Genomic DNA, 13,039 nt, shown 5'->3' on the forward strand with positions numbered 1-13,039 from the left:
TGAGGAAGGTCATACTCTTGCCCGCCCCAAGTATTTGTCAACAGACTGCAAGTTGCAAGGAGATTTAATTTTATCTACATTTCTTCACGTCACTATGACTAGATATATACAAGACCTAACTAGTATAAATGGAGCATATCATCAACAAGTAAAAATGGTAAATGCGAAGCTTTGCCATTAGAGGAAAGCACATATTATCACCTCACTGAGAAGACTTTTATGAAGTACTGCTAACCACTCACACTGCTATCAAAATAAAGGGAAAATCCTCCTGGAATTACACAAGTCTTGCCAACATATACACCATGATCAGCACTCCCAGGACAAATAGAAGACCATTCCTAAGATGACCTTAAAGTAAAGATTTCCCAGGCAAATTCCCAAGTCCCAGAAGCAGACAACATCATGAGATAGATAGCTTTTCCCAAGATCACAGATCAAGAACCTTCACTTCCACCTATTTTCTCCCCCACTGGGTCTCCCTACTCCCAGTGGGAACTAAGAAAGAGGGAAAAAAAATCTTCCTTTTAACAAAGCCTCCCCTTTCTTTAGCCACTTATTAAAAGGGTGATTGGAGGGGTGCCTGGCTGGCTCAGTTGGTGGAGTATATGGGACTCCTGATCTCCAGGTTGTGAGTTTGTACAGAGATTACTTAAAAATAAAATCTTCGAGGAGATTGCTTGTCTCAATCTATCCTACTCTCCCTCTGATCCTCTGCTATGGACTTTCAAACTGTGTCTCACTTAACTCTTGTTTTCTCAGCAGGTTATGCAGAACTGACACCCCATTAAATCACTTTTCCAAACCCTGGCCACATTAACTAATCAATCTGATTGTTGGTTATGCCAACATCTAGATCTTGCAAAAGAACCTGAAATTAATTTTTATTCCTGCGAATATGACCAACTGGTGGACCAATTTGGGAAAATGGATATATGACAGGGTATGGCATCCATGACCAAAAATACACATCATTCTTCAGTTTTTGGTGAGTCAATTGTACACGGAAAAACCTCTATGGAAGCTCAAGGACTGTCCTTTGCTCAAAGACATTAGAAGGGAGTTTTTTTCCTTTTTATTGAAAATCTCGATGGTACTGGACTTTTCCCACATGACATATCAAGTCAATACTACAATCAAACTTTTTGGTCTGATTCCACAGGTGGCATTCTCAAGCTTCTCATGAAGGTCAGAAATCATTTCATTACTGACTCTTATGGTACAGACACTTACCAAACCACCAGATTTTACAGCAGGTTCCCAGTGTAACCTGGGAGCAGCTGAGTTGCCAAAGGCCAAAGATCACATATGGGGAAACCAAAAATTTGCGCTAACCTAATCATATAACAAAACCATGCCTTATTGCTGCTGAGGCCTAATTGCAGGCCTCCTATATCCGATTATTTCACAACCTGTTCTTCTAGAGACTGACAGGAATACACAGAAGATGGAGATGTGCAGATGCCAATAAGGCAAGTGACAGGATACATCAGACCCCAACTTAGTAGGTCAAAAGTTTCATTCTGATCTCATCCATGAATGGTACTGGTCTTTTTTTTTTTTTTTAAGATTTTATTTATTTACTCATGAGAGACACACACACAGAGAGAGAGAGAGAGAGAGAGAGAGAGAGAGAGGCAGAGACACAGGTAGAGGGAGAAAGCAGGTTCCATGCAGGGAGCTGGATGTGGGGCTGGATCCTGGGACCCCAGGACCCCAGGATCACACCCTGGGCTGAAGGCGGCGCTAAACCGCTGGGCCACCCAGGCATCCCGGTACTGGTCTTTTTATCTTATGTGATGATAAGGTATACAAAGAGTTCCACCTAGATGGTCAGGATGATGCGGACTCAGATTCCTGATACTCTCTGTCCTGGTACTCCACCTTAACTGCCAGCCCAATTACAAACTTCGGGTCCTTTGGTCTTAAAGTAGTGCCACATGAATACACTAAACAAGATGTAACAGAAAACTGGCTTGTGCATCACAATTCTAAGTTCTTTTTCAATATTGGGCTCCCTTTTCCCAGGCTTTCAAACTTTTGAGTTGGAAAAGGCAGTTCTAAATCTTTCCACAGAAATATAACAGGATTTCAGTATCATTACACACACATTGGAAGCCCTTCTATCATCAGTTAATAGTTTAGGCTTTCTGTTATACTCCAAAGTTACCTCTCCCTAGACACACTGACAGCCCCAAAGGAGGAGTTCAGGCAATCACTGGTGAAGAATGCTACTTCTATGTAAATTGCTTGAAACAAATAGTGTTTAACCTGCACCTTTTGAAAGACCAGATAAACACTCTCCATCAGATAAATGAGGTTCAGCCATTCTGTTGGGCTGACCTATTTCTAGGGATAGGAGGCTGATTTAACAGGATATGAGGAAATGTGCTTCGACTTATTTCCTATGTATTCTTATCCTAACCTATTCTTTCCCTTTGCAGATAGATCCATTGCCACTTGGCTGCTAACTTAATTCTTTTTTTTTTTTTTTCTCCACAGCCACCAATTCAGCTTTCATGTAAAACTTCTAAGGAACTTTCAGACAGAGGAAATGAAGGAGTTCAGAGTGTGTCACCCCAAAATACACTGCTTTGGCATATTGATTAAGTTAAAGGAGCCTGAGAAACAGCAGGTGCAAGAGGGCCACTCCGACCTTCCTCAATTCTTCCCGACAGGAGATCAAACTCCCATGTGAAAGGTGCCTTCCCTCTATGAGGAGGAAGAAAAACATTCTTATCACCAGAGATGGGGAATCAGGCTGAGAAATCTGTACAAACAAACCTTGGTACCCTAATGCTTATCTCCCTGTCATTCTTCACAATTTACCACCCCTGACCCAAACCCCTTTACCTGGTTTGACTCTTTATCTAAAAGGAGTAAAGCTTTCTGTTCTGGTCACTTCTTTTATCTTCATTCTCTTGTGAAGGTTCTCATGTGCACATAAAAACCAAAAATTAATAGACCTTGAGTGCTTTTCCCCTGAAGTCTCATCTTATGTCAGTTTAATGCCTAGGCCCTGCTGGAGACCCAAAGAAGGTAGGTAGAGGGGAATTTTTCCTCACTTACAATGGCCATTTTCTTTCTGCTAGCACTCTAATCTCATAGGGGGTCACATTCCCAAAACCTTGGGGTTACCCTTAAATTCACTCCCATGAGGTACATGCCACAGTCTCAGGATTTGCTCTCGGGCCTCCTTAGAAGCCCCGGCTCTTAGTTACGACGTCCACCTCATTATAACTGCTTCAGGAATAAATAGGTGTAACGTGCCATATACACAACACAAACCCTATCAGAGGGGGCCCTAAACCCTTGGCAATAAGGACCCGAAAGAAATACAGGGATAAGGAAAGGTGACCGTGGGCAGTTCCTGGGTGGGATCCAGCACCTGACGTCCGCGGGACTTGAGGGTGACTTCCTTTTCTTCCAGTGAAACCTGTCTAACCAGCTTTCCCTCAGGGCGCAGCAGAGCCGAGGGGGCGGCCCCGCGCACGCCGCGGCCGGGAGGAGGCCGAGCTGCCTGCCGAGCTGCCTGCCGACCGTCACGGAGACAGCAAAGCGCCGGAAGGCGCCTGCGCGCCGGAAGGAGAGGGGACCAGGCCCGTTTCCGGGGAGGGGAGCGCGCATGCGTAGGCGGCACGCTGTGGCCGTTTGAGGGCAAGGCGAACCCGGAAGTGCGGGACCTGAGGGATTTCTGGCTGCGGCGGGACGACGACTGGTGGGTGATGGAGGCGGGCGCGGCAGCAGAAGATGGTCGGGACGGCCCCCGGGAGCGGCTACGCTTGGGCGAAGCTGGGAGGCAGCAGCAGAACCACGAAGTGCGGCCTCAATCCACAGCCGACCGGTTTCCGAAACATTCCTACTGGCTGGATCTGTGGCTCTTCATCCTCTTCGACGTGGTGTTGTTCATCTTCGTGTATCTTTTACCGTAGTGAGTACTCTGAATGCGGAGTTGAACGGGTAGGGAGCCAGCCACTACAGTGTGGGCGTAGGCCAGGTAACTGAATTCCAGAGAACAGGGTATGCCCAAAATAATAAGTCAGCTGGCCAAGTGGCAGAGTCGACTGGGGGTGCTGGGGGTCGGGATGAGACTGGAAGTAAAGTGTTCTTCCTGGGCACCTTAGGGTCTTCAAAGAGGTGTGGAAGGAACTTGGCTTCATAATTTCTTCTTCTTATGTTTTGGAATGAAACCACCTGGAGTTGGGGGCACCTGGGTAGCTCAGGTCATGATCCCCAGGGCCTGGGATCCGCGACAGACTCCCTGCGGAGCGGGGAGCCGGCTGCTCCCTCTCCCTCTGCCCCTCCCTTCCACTTGTGCTCTCTCTTAAAAAAATAAAATCTTACAAAAGAAAAAAAAAAAAAAAGAAACCAGCTGGGTTTGAGTTCCTCTAGTACCGCAAAATTAGAGATACTATTTAGCTTTTCTGAGCTTCATTTTTCCCATTTACCACTTGGGACCGGTAGTAACCAGGTCATAGGGGTGTAGTGAGGATTAAATGACATAGTACTTGATCCAAAAGCGATGTGCATGTTTGCCTGGCAGCAGTAAGCGCTCAACGAAAGGTGTTGGTGGCTGTACTACACAGTTTGACGTCCCGTAGGCCAGGTAGAGATCTCAAACAGGTCCAGATATGAACGCTTAATAACGTCTTACTAAGACGTTATTTTTCAGGGTCCCCATTTCGGTAAATGTTAACTCACTCTGAAAAGACAGTTTTGGAAAGGGTAAGGGAAGGAAGGATAAAGAAACGGCAGGGGAGCAGAACAAGAAGAGGGAGACAGGACTGAAATGATGAGGGAAAATTCAGGAGAAGCTGAAGAGAGAACCTGTGGAAAAGCAGCGCCGCTCATTTGGTTGGACATTAGGGAGCTCGCTTGGACTCCAGGGTTGTTTGCTTAACCATAAGTTAACTTTTCTCCATCATTATGCTTAAGAATTTGTAATCCTTGATAGGCAATTGTATCTTCCTTCCCCACCTCCAAAATTTTGGCAAAGATTTGGGCCTAAACTCATTGTATCTAAGGCCCCATTGTTGCTGGTCTCTTGGCTAGTGTGACAGATTGGAAGGCAGAAGGTTGAGTGGGTGAATGGAAGAGATGGGGATTTCTATAAAACCCTCTGCCCAACCATTAGAGTCTCCACTCTCCTCTGCTTCGCCTTTTTTTTGCTAAAGACTGATATCTCAAATATGTTTTCTTTCCTTTTTCTTTTTTTAAATGACACAAGTTTTAAGTTTTGGGTAGAAAATGGAAGCCTTAGGAGGTATACTCCAGGCTTTCTCTCTCTCTCTCTTATCAACATATAAATCATTTAGGAATAGGTAAATGACTGAGACAACCTGGATTTTCAGATATTGGGGTAAAGTATTAAAATGAGGAGACATTGTTGACAAATATTTGGTTTTTACAGAATGGTTTGCCTGATGTCTAGATTAAGAAGTTGGTTCCTGGAGTGGATTCTGAGAATGACTACAAACCTCTTGAACAAAGAAGACAGGATTGTGCAACAGAATCTCAAACTGAGGGACTTTTCTTTCATTTTACAAACTCTTATTATTCCTTTTGGGGACTATATTAAATGGGTAATGATCTCACCCATTCACAGCTAAATTCTTAAAACTAGACTCTGATTCATGTTTAAAAACTTTTCAAAATCTGATGGCTTTACAGGGGCTGAATATTAAAACATTTCTATGTAAAGGTTTAGTGTATTCATTAAGAAATATAGTAATGTCTTGCCTTTAACATTTTAAGGATTAGCCAGATTAGTATAATACAAAAATGTAAAATATTAAAGTGAAATATTTAAAAACAAATTACTCAAAAGGGAAGGATTTTGAGAAAAGGGAGTTAAGAGCTATACAGAAAATATAGGCCCACAATGTCCTAACCGTAAGTACCAGTTTGTTAGATTAAGTGGGCCTCTGTGATGGCTGCCAGATTGTTAATAATCTCAGAGAAAGTATATAAATATAATATCCAAATATCCAACATGGGAAATCTAGTGTGCATGTCCTCTTACCTTTGTTTTCTTTTCAGTTCTTGAACTCCCCTAAAATAAGAATATGTCTGAAACCTATTTATTGTGATTGCATTAAGAATGCTTGTGGCCAAAATGTGTTTTTTTATATAATGGTTATATACCTTAAATACTTCAGCAGAGTCATTTCAACAAATATTTGAGCACTTACTCTGGGCCAGGTACAGTACTGAGCAAAAAAGACAAAAATCCTTGCCTTTATGGAGCTTACATTCTTTATCTAAATGTTAGTAAGAATTTACATTCTAGGAGTGATCAACTAGTGTTTAATCAGAAAGTTAACACTCCCAAAGCAGCTACTAAAAGCCGTCAGAAGCTATTCCTATTACATAACAGATACTCCTTTAAGTAACAGATGTTAGAAATGGGCTCTTTTTGAAATTGGTGACATTTGATACATGTGAATTGCCTAAATATTTTGAAGACATTCCCCTCCCTTAGAAACAGGGCATAGATCTGGTAAACTTTATATCCTTTCCCTCTTAGAATAGCATTTACAGTGAAATGTGGGACTGATTTTGGTAGATTTTAATTGCCTATTGCCCACTACAAGGTAACAGTAATGCCTATGGGGTATTGTTGCATCTGTCTGGAGTGAACCTTTTATGCAAAAATTGAAGCACCTAAAGAAACACAAAACTGAAATTACATTGAGTATACCAAACAGTGCAAACTTTTTCTGCTGATTGCTAATAATTTTGTCCAATAAATGTTTATTGCCTAGCTAACTTTGGTCTCATTTGGATTTTGCACTTGTTTAAACTACTTGGTAGGTAGCAGGGTTGTGAAAGGATCAGCAGTTCTCATGTAGCTTAATGTTGGTTACACACAAAGATTTATAGTCTGTACTACCTTTCTGAGCCTAAAATCAGCCCACCACCACCACTAAATATTAAATATTCTGAAAATGATCTTAGTGTTATGACATAACTATAAATGATGCCAGTATAAGGGTTGAATCTTTTCTACAGCTGATGAATAAGAAATCATACCTATCACCTGTGCCATCTCAAGTAGTGACTGCTTATAGAAACCACACTTGAAGGCTAAATGGGTAAAAGGCCACTGGGTCAAAGGGTGAGGGACACCAAGAAAAGTTGGCAAACTTGCTATGACAAAAATAAAGAATAACAGAAGTGTGATTTTAATCTGATAAATTCTGTTGTAAATTTCAAAAACTTAATTTCATATAAATGAAATGATTTTTTTAAAAAGATTTTATTTATTTATTCATGAGAGACACAAAGAGACAGAGACACAGGCAGAGGGAGAAGCAGGTTCCCTGTGGGGAGCCTGATGTTGGCTCCTGCCCTGAGCCAAAGGCAGGTGCTCAACCGCTGAGTCACCCAGGCATCCCGAAATGATTATTTTAATAACCATTTGAAATGAACTGGCTGACTAGTAATTGTGATGAAGTTTTCAGGAGTCTGTTAATCTGAAAGTTTAGAATAGAAACCTCTCCACATATCTAGTCCCTAAATGGCATGGGAATACATTCAGAGACTACAGGATATTTTATTTAAGGTCATTAAGGTTACTTATTGTAGGGCAGCCCGGGTGGCTCAGTGGTTAGCGCCGTCTTTGGGCCAGGTTGTGATCCTGGAGACCTGGGATCAAGTCCCACATCAGGCTCCCTGCATGGACCCTGCTTCTCCCTCTGCCTGTGTTTCTGCCTTTTTGTGTCTCTCATGAATAAATAAATAAAATCTTTTTTTTTTTTAAAAAGGTTATTTATTGTAAATTACGTTCTAGGATAAGAGTCATCAAACTATGGCCAATGGGCCAAATATAGCCCACTATCTCTTTTGATCAGGCCCATGGGCTAAGGATGATTTTTACATTTTAAAGTAGTTGAAAAAAAAAGACTATTTGATGCCATGTGATGAAAATTGTATGAAATCCAAATTTTTTAAGTTTATTTATTATTTATTTATTTAATTTATTTATTTATTCATTCATTCATTCATTCATTCATTCATGAGAGACAGAGAGAGAGAGAGAGAGGGAGGCAGAGACACAGGCAGAGGGAGGAGGCTCCATGCAGGGAGCCCGCCGTGGGACTCAATCCCGGGTCTCCAGGATCAGGCCCTGGGCTGAAGGCAGTGCTAAACCGCTGAGCCACCTGGGCTGCCTGAAATCCAAATTTCAACGTCAGTAAAGTTTTATTGGAAAGCAAATATGCCATTCTTTTGCATACCGTTTATGGCTTCATTCATTATAGTGGCAGAATTGAGTAGTTGTTTGTTACAAAGACCGTATGGTCCACCAAGACCAGATTTTTTACTATCTGGCTCTATAAAAGTTTGCCAACTCCCAAAGGAGCCCTGCTTTGGACCTCATGACAATTATGTACTTAGGAGCCTTTAGTGAGTGATAACATTTTATGATTAGTGATACTCCCAAGCACCCTTGAACTTTAAGTCGACTTAATTTCTCATAAAATGCGTAACTGACGTGGGGAGAAGTCACAGTTCATGAATGCACAGAGAAGTCCAACCATGTTAACTTAAAAATCAGTTTATCTTAAAAAAGAAATTCTGAACCAGAAGAAACTGATTTCACAGAAAAATAGAAGACAAGTATTTTAAACATTACAACAATTATTGGTTGCATTATTTCAGAAGTTACCATAATTTTATAATCAGAAGAAAACAGCTATAAAAATTAGGTATCCTAGGAATAAAAATTTTACATGTGAATGATTAGTTAGTAATTATGCATTCAAATCTATATTTGGAGTGTTGAATCTACAAAAACAGTTTCTAGTCTGTTAGTACTCTTACATGATTTGGGTGGTTACGACTGGATAGTACTTAAATTAGATCTATTTGATGTTACAACTCACCCATGAGTTGAAAATACAAATCTATTGAGACTGCTGTTAAATATAAGAAATTAGTTTATATGTTTCAAATAATACATTTTTAACTGGACATCTTGACCAAATAGAAATTTTTAAAAAGTTACACAGAAAGTTGTTAAAAATACTTGAACCCATTTTCTAGTATTTTACAATGTTATAAAAGCAGTCATTAAATACACTGATATTTCAAATACAATTTTAAAAATTTTACAGTATTTACAAACCTTCCATACTAAAAGTTATGTTAAAAATGAGCTTTCTTAAAAGATAGTTTAATATAGTTCATATTCAAGTATTTCTAAATTAAGAGAATATAAAGTGATAATTACCTACTGTTACAGTTAGAAAAGGCTAGTAAAAGCTTCTCTAGGTGGAAGACAATAATTGACCAAGATTTCATAACTGGGTGAGATTAGGTTTTTACAAGCAATTATTTTACTTATTTAAGTAAATTATTTTACTTAGGAATACTAATTTTAAATGATTTACATTTTAGAATATTTTAACAATGTATCAAGTTGGTAAAAATATCAAATTTACTAATTTATAGAGTTGAGTTATATGTATGAAGTTTATTAATGTAAACAAATTTTTAATTCTGTAATTTTCCATTTTTTTAAGTGCAATACAAAACTTAGCCATATCTAGTTTACCAACTTAATACAAAATAAAATGACAACTAATGAAAAAAGGCAACTAATATAACTTAATTTCATTTATAAGGTCATCATGATAATGGAAATTTCATTTAAAAAAAAAAAAGCCCTCTCCATGAAAGGGTGAAAGGACTTTTTGTTTAGAGTAGAAAAATGGGAAGTATGCTCAAATTAATATATTTCATTAAAATTAAACCCTCTATATGAAAGTAGAAATTGAATCTGGAAACATATTTGTAGTCTCAAGAATCTGAGTATCACTAAAATGGGTTGACAATCTATAAAGAGGTAAGATGATAGCAGGGAAAATTTAGGCAGTCACAGTGAGATCCCCCTGAAGGCCCTAAGTTAATTCCTAACACTGGTTATTAGCAGCCCAAAGTGAACCAAACCAAAATAAAACTTTTCACATTTCATATAAAATTAGAAAAAATGTAACATAAATATACTAGTGTTAAGAATTTCACTTATTTTTAGCTTACGTGTCTGAAGTAAGCTTATCCATACATATGACAGTCAAAGGCCTAATTTATGTTAACCAGGCATTCTGAAGATAAAAGTTCTAGGGACAAAATTGAGTTTCTTCTATTCTGACCCTAATTTAATTTAAAAACTGTTTTATTATTAAGGCTTTTGTTTTCTTCCCCAAATGCTATCAATTTCATGGGTTGATAATTCTAAGACACTTAAAGGGATCATATGTAGTAGACTATCACAGAAGTCAAAAACAAATGGGTGAAGCCCTCTTTTGGTTGGTTACCCATTAGAAAGTGCTTCTTCATAAAGCAAATACTGGTTTGACTACACAAACTTGTATTGACTGGTATTTTTCAATTAGCATAGTTTATCAATCTACATACGTGAGTATTGGTTAGTTTAATACTTATGGGTCTGCTAGCCACACATAAAGGAACAAATTACAGTTTTATTCAACTACAGCAGTGACTTCTTGCATACCCTCTGGATTTTCTATTTTGCAGGCAAACCAAGACTATTCAAAGGGAATTTCTAAAATCTCCAATAAGTTGATCATCACAAAACAATATATATAGAAAGTTAAAGTAATTAAAACTTTAAAAATGCCACAGTTTTAGTTTCATGTATCACCAGGTTGGGTCAGTCAATTCCTATTATATTTTCATGGCCTCTGAAAAGTATCAGCTTACCATTTTCATCGCTCATCTATTACAATGTATACTAGGTTTGTATCTCTGCTCAGAAGGACAGTTTGAACCAAGACTGTTGTGTAACACAGGTGCTATCCTTCTTTCACTCTTAGATAGTACATCATCATTACAAAAGCCACTGCTCTCTGGAACACAGAGCTTGGGTCTCTGATGGTATTTCAGTCTGTATGTATCTGTCATGCAGCTATCAACTGAGAAGTAGGTAGTTAATGAAATGGTCTCATTTGGACAGGTAGAACTAGAGTCTATTTCTGGTTGGCAAAATGCATCAACAACCGTAGCCAAGTCTGCCTGAAAATCTTTAGTTGAAAAGCTGGACAGGTAGTTTGGTGTGTTGCCAACAGGCTCTTTTACTTGAAGTGCTTCCCTAAGTCTTTCATCATTCATATATGTACCCTCTTCTGAACCTGGTTCTGAATCCAGACTTAAACTGTGCTTTGGAAGACTAGAAGAATTAGCTTTAAACATCTCTGTAAGCTTGACATTAGGTGTGGATTCATTTTTCTCTGACTGTGGCACACTGGTTATAGCATATTTCTTTGGTGGCAAAGGAGGCGGTGGATTATGGCTAACAAGTTTTGGCATCTGACAACCATCAGGTCTGCAGGTTGAGTGAACTGTATGTTCCCTGGATAGAGAGTTCTCAGAGCAACATTGTTCCATCGTAGTTTGCTGCTGGATGAGGGGAGCAGTTTCTGGCTTTAACCCAACAGGTCTCATGTGTGAAGACCACAATGATGGTGAGACTATTTCATTACTGTTCATTCTCTTTCCAGAAGCAGAATTGTCGTTGTGAAAAAGTAAACCTGTTCTCTCAGAATTTTCTGTATTAAGCCACTCAGAAAATTTGCATTCACTTGAGGTTTCAAGTTTCTGTTCACCTGACTGGTGGATATGCTCTCTTGCTGCATTGTCCTTGAGTAACTGTGGACCTGATGAAGGGAATAACTTTCCACTGATTTCACGTATATGTGATCTGTAACATAAAAACAAGAACAAAGCTAAAACACCTTATACAAATAGGCAAAAATGGAGGATAAACAAACATTTGTCCTGTAGTTTAATTTCTCAATATACACTCATTTTTATAACATAACAGAAGTGGGAAGATATTTGTAACCATTAGCATTCTACACTCTGAATCCAAAATTTATGCCAAAATATACAAATGCCTGAAACACCTGTCATTACCAAAATTAGATTTCCAATAATTAAAGGCATAATTAAAAAATTTCATTTCAACTTACAAACACTGAAATTACATTTATTTGTGATAAAATGTAGCACAGACCTAAAAAAAAAAGTTATAAGCAAATACATAAATACCCTAAAAATACTTCTACCAACATTACAAAGTTTATACCAATAGAGACAACTTTAATTTTGACATATGCTATAAAAGGATGGTATATTAAAAAGTTTAATCAAAATTACCTTTATTTAGATAATAATTAACTTTTGAGATGAAGATACCACATTGAAAATAATTTTTTGTCATGAAAATAGTTTTTCTCAGATGAATTACACAGAATTCAATCAGAGTGAAATGATGAAAAGAGTTAGAGGCTTTGATAGATAAGTAGATATCCAAATTTCACTCAATGGCTTTAGGCAAATTACTTATAAAAACCCCCAATTTTCTCTTGTAAAATATCATCTACCTCTTAAGAATGCTATGAGGATTACAACAATCATGTAATCATGTATTGTACCCAGTACTCTGTAGGCCCCCACCCTTAGGCCTATATCCTTTTAGTGGTCCTCAATAATACAGGCATCATAATATTGTAGACCCATTGTTTTTAGAGTAGGAATATGGACTTATAACCTTTATGACACACAGAGAGTTCCTATAGTAAATGCATTTAATGCAAAAGATTTTAGTATTTCCAAATATCTTTGATTACCTTTTTATCAAAGGATTTTTCATTTGTAGATGTGACTCTGGGTGGAACTCATGAGATTTATAGCCTACTTCCAAATTCTTGAGTTCTTTTCTAAAGCCTGAGGCTAGGAGAAAAACAAAATTATTTAAATGATCTTTTATAACTTACTGCACTTAATACTCCTCCATAATTTATGTAAAGTTTCCTATAAATAGGCAATTCTCTTACAACAAAAATCAATTCTTCAAGACTCCACTCAAAGAATACCTCTTATCTGAATACTTTATATAAAATGGCTGTTTCTATTATCACTTGAAAATATTAGCAATGCCCAAATAGCAGTATTGCTGTTAAACTTTATGGAGCTGTGTGTTTCCCCTGTTACATAAGACACAGTTTTTGCTAAC

General features: G+C 38.4%; 2 protein-coding genes across 8 annotated transcripts in view; one reads left to right on the forward strand and one right to left on the reverse strand.

Moving 5' to 3' along the window:
• Positions 1-2,993: 2,993 nt before the first annotated feature.
• Positions 2,994-6,768, forward strand: CUNH4orf3 (chromosome unknown C4orf3 homolog). The gene is made up of 3 exons (XM_055342441.1): positions 2,994-3,039; positions 3,460-3,931; positions 5,411-6,768. Coding segments are annotated over exons 1-3 (504 nt in total). The 5' UTR covers positions 2,994-3,008; the 3' UTR covers positions 5,412-6,768.
• A 1,285-nt stretch (positions 6,769-8,053) lies between these two features.
• Positions 8,054-13,039, reverse strand: part of USP53 (ubiquitin specific peptidase 53) — a 68,577-nt gene continuing 63,591 nt past the window's right edge. For all 7 annotated transcript variants that reach the window (XM_055342456.1, XM_055342458.1, XM_055342459.1 and 4 more), the window contains 2 exons: positions 12,654-12,756; positions 8,054-11,722 (listed from right to left, as the gene is read on the reverse strand). In XM_055342456.1, coding sequence (XP_055198431.1) covers positions 10,738-11,722; positions 12,654-12,756 — 1,088 coding nt within the window. In that variant the 3' untranslated portion in view covers positions 8,054-10,737. The remainder of the gene's footprint in view (positions 11,723-12,653; positions 12,757-13,039) is intronic.

Source organism: Nyctereutes procyonoides, unplaced genomic scaffold (assembly GCF_905146905.1).
Source record: "Nyctereutes procyonoides isolate TBG_1078 unplaced genomic scaffold, NYPRO_anot_genome, whole genome shotgun sequence".
Lineage (NCBI taxonomy): Eukaryota > Metazoa > Chordata > Mammalia > Carnivora > Canidae > Nyctereutes > Nyctereutes procyonoides.

Coding starts and splice junctions, on each gene's coding strand:
- CUNH4orf3 (XM_055342441.1), top strand. CDS start 3,009: ATGCCTAGGCCCTGCTGGAGACCCAAAGAAG. Junction 3,040..3,459: donor CTGCTGGAGACCCAAAGAAG/GTAGGTAGAGGG, acceptor GCTTTCCCTCAG/GGCGCAGCAGAGCCGAGGGG.